We start from the raw sequence: 2,500 nt of genomic DNA on the forward strand, positions 1-2,500 counted from the left end.
CCCCCGCGCGTTGGTCAGCATGTCGTTGGCCACGGGGCTCACCTGTGGAGGGAGTTGCACGTGAGTTGTTGTCGCGGAGAGAACATGCTATTTATTCTATTGTTTTATTTTATTTTATTCATTATTTCCTTTTATTTTATTGTTTAATTTTGTCTCATTCCTTATTTTATTTTATTTGTTATGTTATTTTATATTTATCCATTCCTTATTTTATTTTATTTGTTATGTTATTTTATATTTATCCATTTCGTATTTTATTTTAATCATTACTTTATTTCGTTTTACTTATTGTTTTATTTTATTCATTATTTTATTACGTTTATCATTTTGTTATTATCTTATTTATTCATTATTGTATATTTGTTGCAATAGAAACAAACAACAACATAGACAAACATATACATAGGACGCGACCTCCCCTCCCCCCCACTCACTCACTCTAGTAGTACGTATCTTGGGTGGATTAATGTGGTGATTAATACTACGTTACAGATTACAGTACATTCCCTTGATTAATTAACTCCGGGTGTACTTTGTTCGTGGTGGTGAGGGAAGAGGAGAAGGAGGAGGAGGAGGAGGAGGAGGTAGAAGAATGATGATGATGATGAGGAGGAGGCGGATGGTTTAAGTGTCATCAAATAGCCTTTGTTGGAGTTGTGGATAGCAGTAAGAGGTAGTACTGTCAGCAGCATAAAACACCAAGTAACATTATATCCTTTCCATGGCGTCTTCTTCTTTTGAGGCGCCTGATTCTTTCCTCTTCTTTGAGTATTTGGGTATTTTCAGTTGTGAGTATTTGGGTATTTGTAATTGTGAGTATTTGGGTATTTGTAATTGTAAGTATTTGGGTATTTGGAATTGTGAGTATTTGGGTATTTGGAATTGTGAGTATTTGGGTATTTGTAATTGTGAGTATTTGGGTATTTGTAATTGTGAGTATTTGGGTATTTGGAATTGTGAGTATTTGGGTATTTGTAATTGTGAGTATTTGGGTATTTGTAATTGTGAGTATTTGGGTATTTGCAATTGTGAGTATTTGGGTATTTGTAATTGTGAGTATTTGGGTATTTGTAATTGTTAGTATTTGGGTATTTGTAATTGTGAGTATTTAAGCATTTATTATTGGGTATTTGTAATTGTGAGTATTTGGGTATTTGTAATTGTGAGTATTTGGGTATTTGCAATTGTGAGTATTTGGGTATTTGCAATTGTGAGTATTTGGGTATTTGCAATTGTGAGTATTTGGGTATTTGTAATTGTGAGTATTTGGGTATTTGTAATTGTGAGTATTTGGGTATTTGCAATTTTGAGTATTTGGGTATTTGCAATTGTGAGTATTTGGGTATTTGCAATTGTGACGATGTTATACGAGTAGTAGTAGAAATAGTAGTAGTAGAAGTAGTAACAGCAGTAGTAACAAGGCATAGTAATATTGTATCAGTAATGGGAAGTACTCGTGAGCCGTCCAATTTCCTGACTCTTGTTACCCTCGACATTAAAACACTAATTACAGGAAGAAACGATTCAATACTAACATTAAACTCAGTGACATTATCAGTTCCAGTTCCTTCCTCTCCTCCTCCTCCTCTTCTTCCTCCACTTAACCTTTCCCATCTCCCTCGTCTATGCCCGCCCGCCTCCCCTTTCCTCTCCTTTATTTCTAGATACGGTAAGCTTATGTTCGCTCTCCCTTCTGTTTTCCTCTTCCTCCCTTCTCTTGGTTTCCTCCCTCTGCCTTCTCCTCGTTTCCTCACCTTCTCTCTCTTCTCCTTTCCTCACGCTCCCTTCTGGTTCCTTCCCCTTCTCTTCTCGTGGTTTCCTCCTTCTCCCTTCTCTTATTTTCTTCCTCCTTTCTCCTGGTTTCCTTCCCCTCCCTTCTTGTACTCTCCCCTTCCCTTCACTCCTCGTTAAATACCCCTTCGTTTCTTTGGCTTCCCTTCCCTTCCCTTCTCCCACCTTCACTCATCTAAAAGACCGTTGATTTTTCTTGGCTTCCCTTCCCCTCCTTTTTTTTCATCCCCACGCAGCCTTCATCACGCCTAATCCCCTTTTTTTCCTTTCGTAGGTTCTTCTTTTCTCCTGCCTCCTCATTTTCTCACTCCATTTTTCCTCTGGTTTCTTTGATTTTCTTTCCCTTCCCTTTTTTTTCCCCACGCGGCCCACAAATACCTTTTTTTTCTCTCTTTCGTAGGGTTTCCTCATCCCCCCCTACCTTCTCTTCCTCCTCCTCTCGCTCCTCTTTTCCTCTGGTTCCCTCAATATTTTTCTTGGCTTCACTTTCTTTTTCCGTCCCTTCAGCTCTTATTCTATTTATCATCTTGCTTTTTTCCACTTTTCATACCCACACAAACATGTCCTTCACCCATCTCTATTTTAGTTCCTTCATTTTACTTTGACTTCATTTTCTCTGTCTCTCCTTCCAGTACTCCTCTCTACTTTTTCCTATCTCTTTCCTCTTTCCTCTCCCTCCTCCTCCTCCTCCTCCTTGCTTCACTTTTCT

General features: G+C 38.4%; 2 protein-coding genes across 2 annotated transcripts in view; one reads left to right on the top strand and one right to left on the bottom strand.

Annotated features, from left to right (window-relative positions):
- Positions 1-2,500, top strand: part of LOC127008110 (uncharacterized) — a 159,708-nt gene that overhangs the window by 26,591 nt on the left and 130,617 nt on the right. The gene's annotated exons all lie outside the window — the stretch shown is intronic.
- LOC127008107 (cytochrome P450 6k1-like) overlaps positions 1-2,500 on the bottom strand; it is a 34,932-nt gene that overhangs the window by 21,506 nt on the left and 10,926 nt on the right. The window contains exon 4 of the mRNA XM_050879711.1: positions 1-42. This exon is cut by the window's left edge and continues 1,005 nt beyond it. Within this exon, the coding sequence (XP_050735668.1) occupies positions 1-42 (42 nt within the window). The remainder of the gene's footprint in view (positions 43-2,500) is intronic.

The sequence above is a fragment of the Eriocheir sinensis genome, chromosome 37, assembly GCF_024679095.1.
Source record: "Eriocheir sinensis breed Jianghai 21 chromosome 37, ASM2467909v1, whole genome shotgun sequence".
Classification (NCBI taxonomy): Eukaryota; Metazoa; Arthropoda; class Malacostraca; order Decapoda; family Varunidae; genus Eriocheir; species Eriocheir sinensis.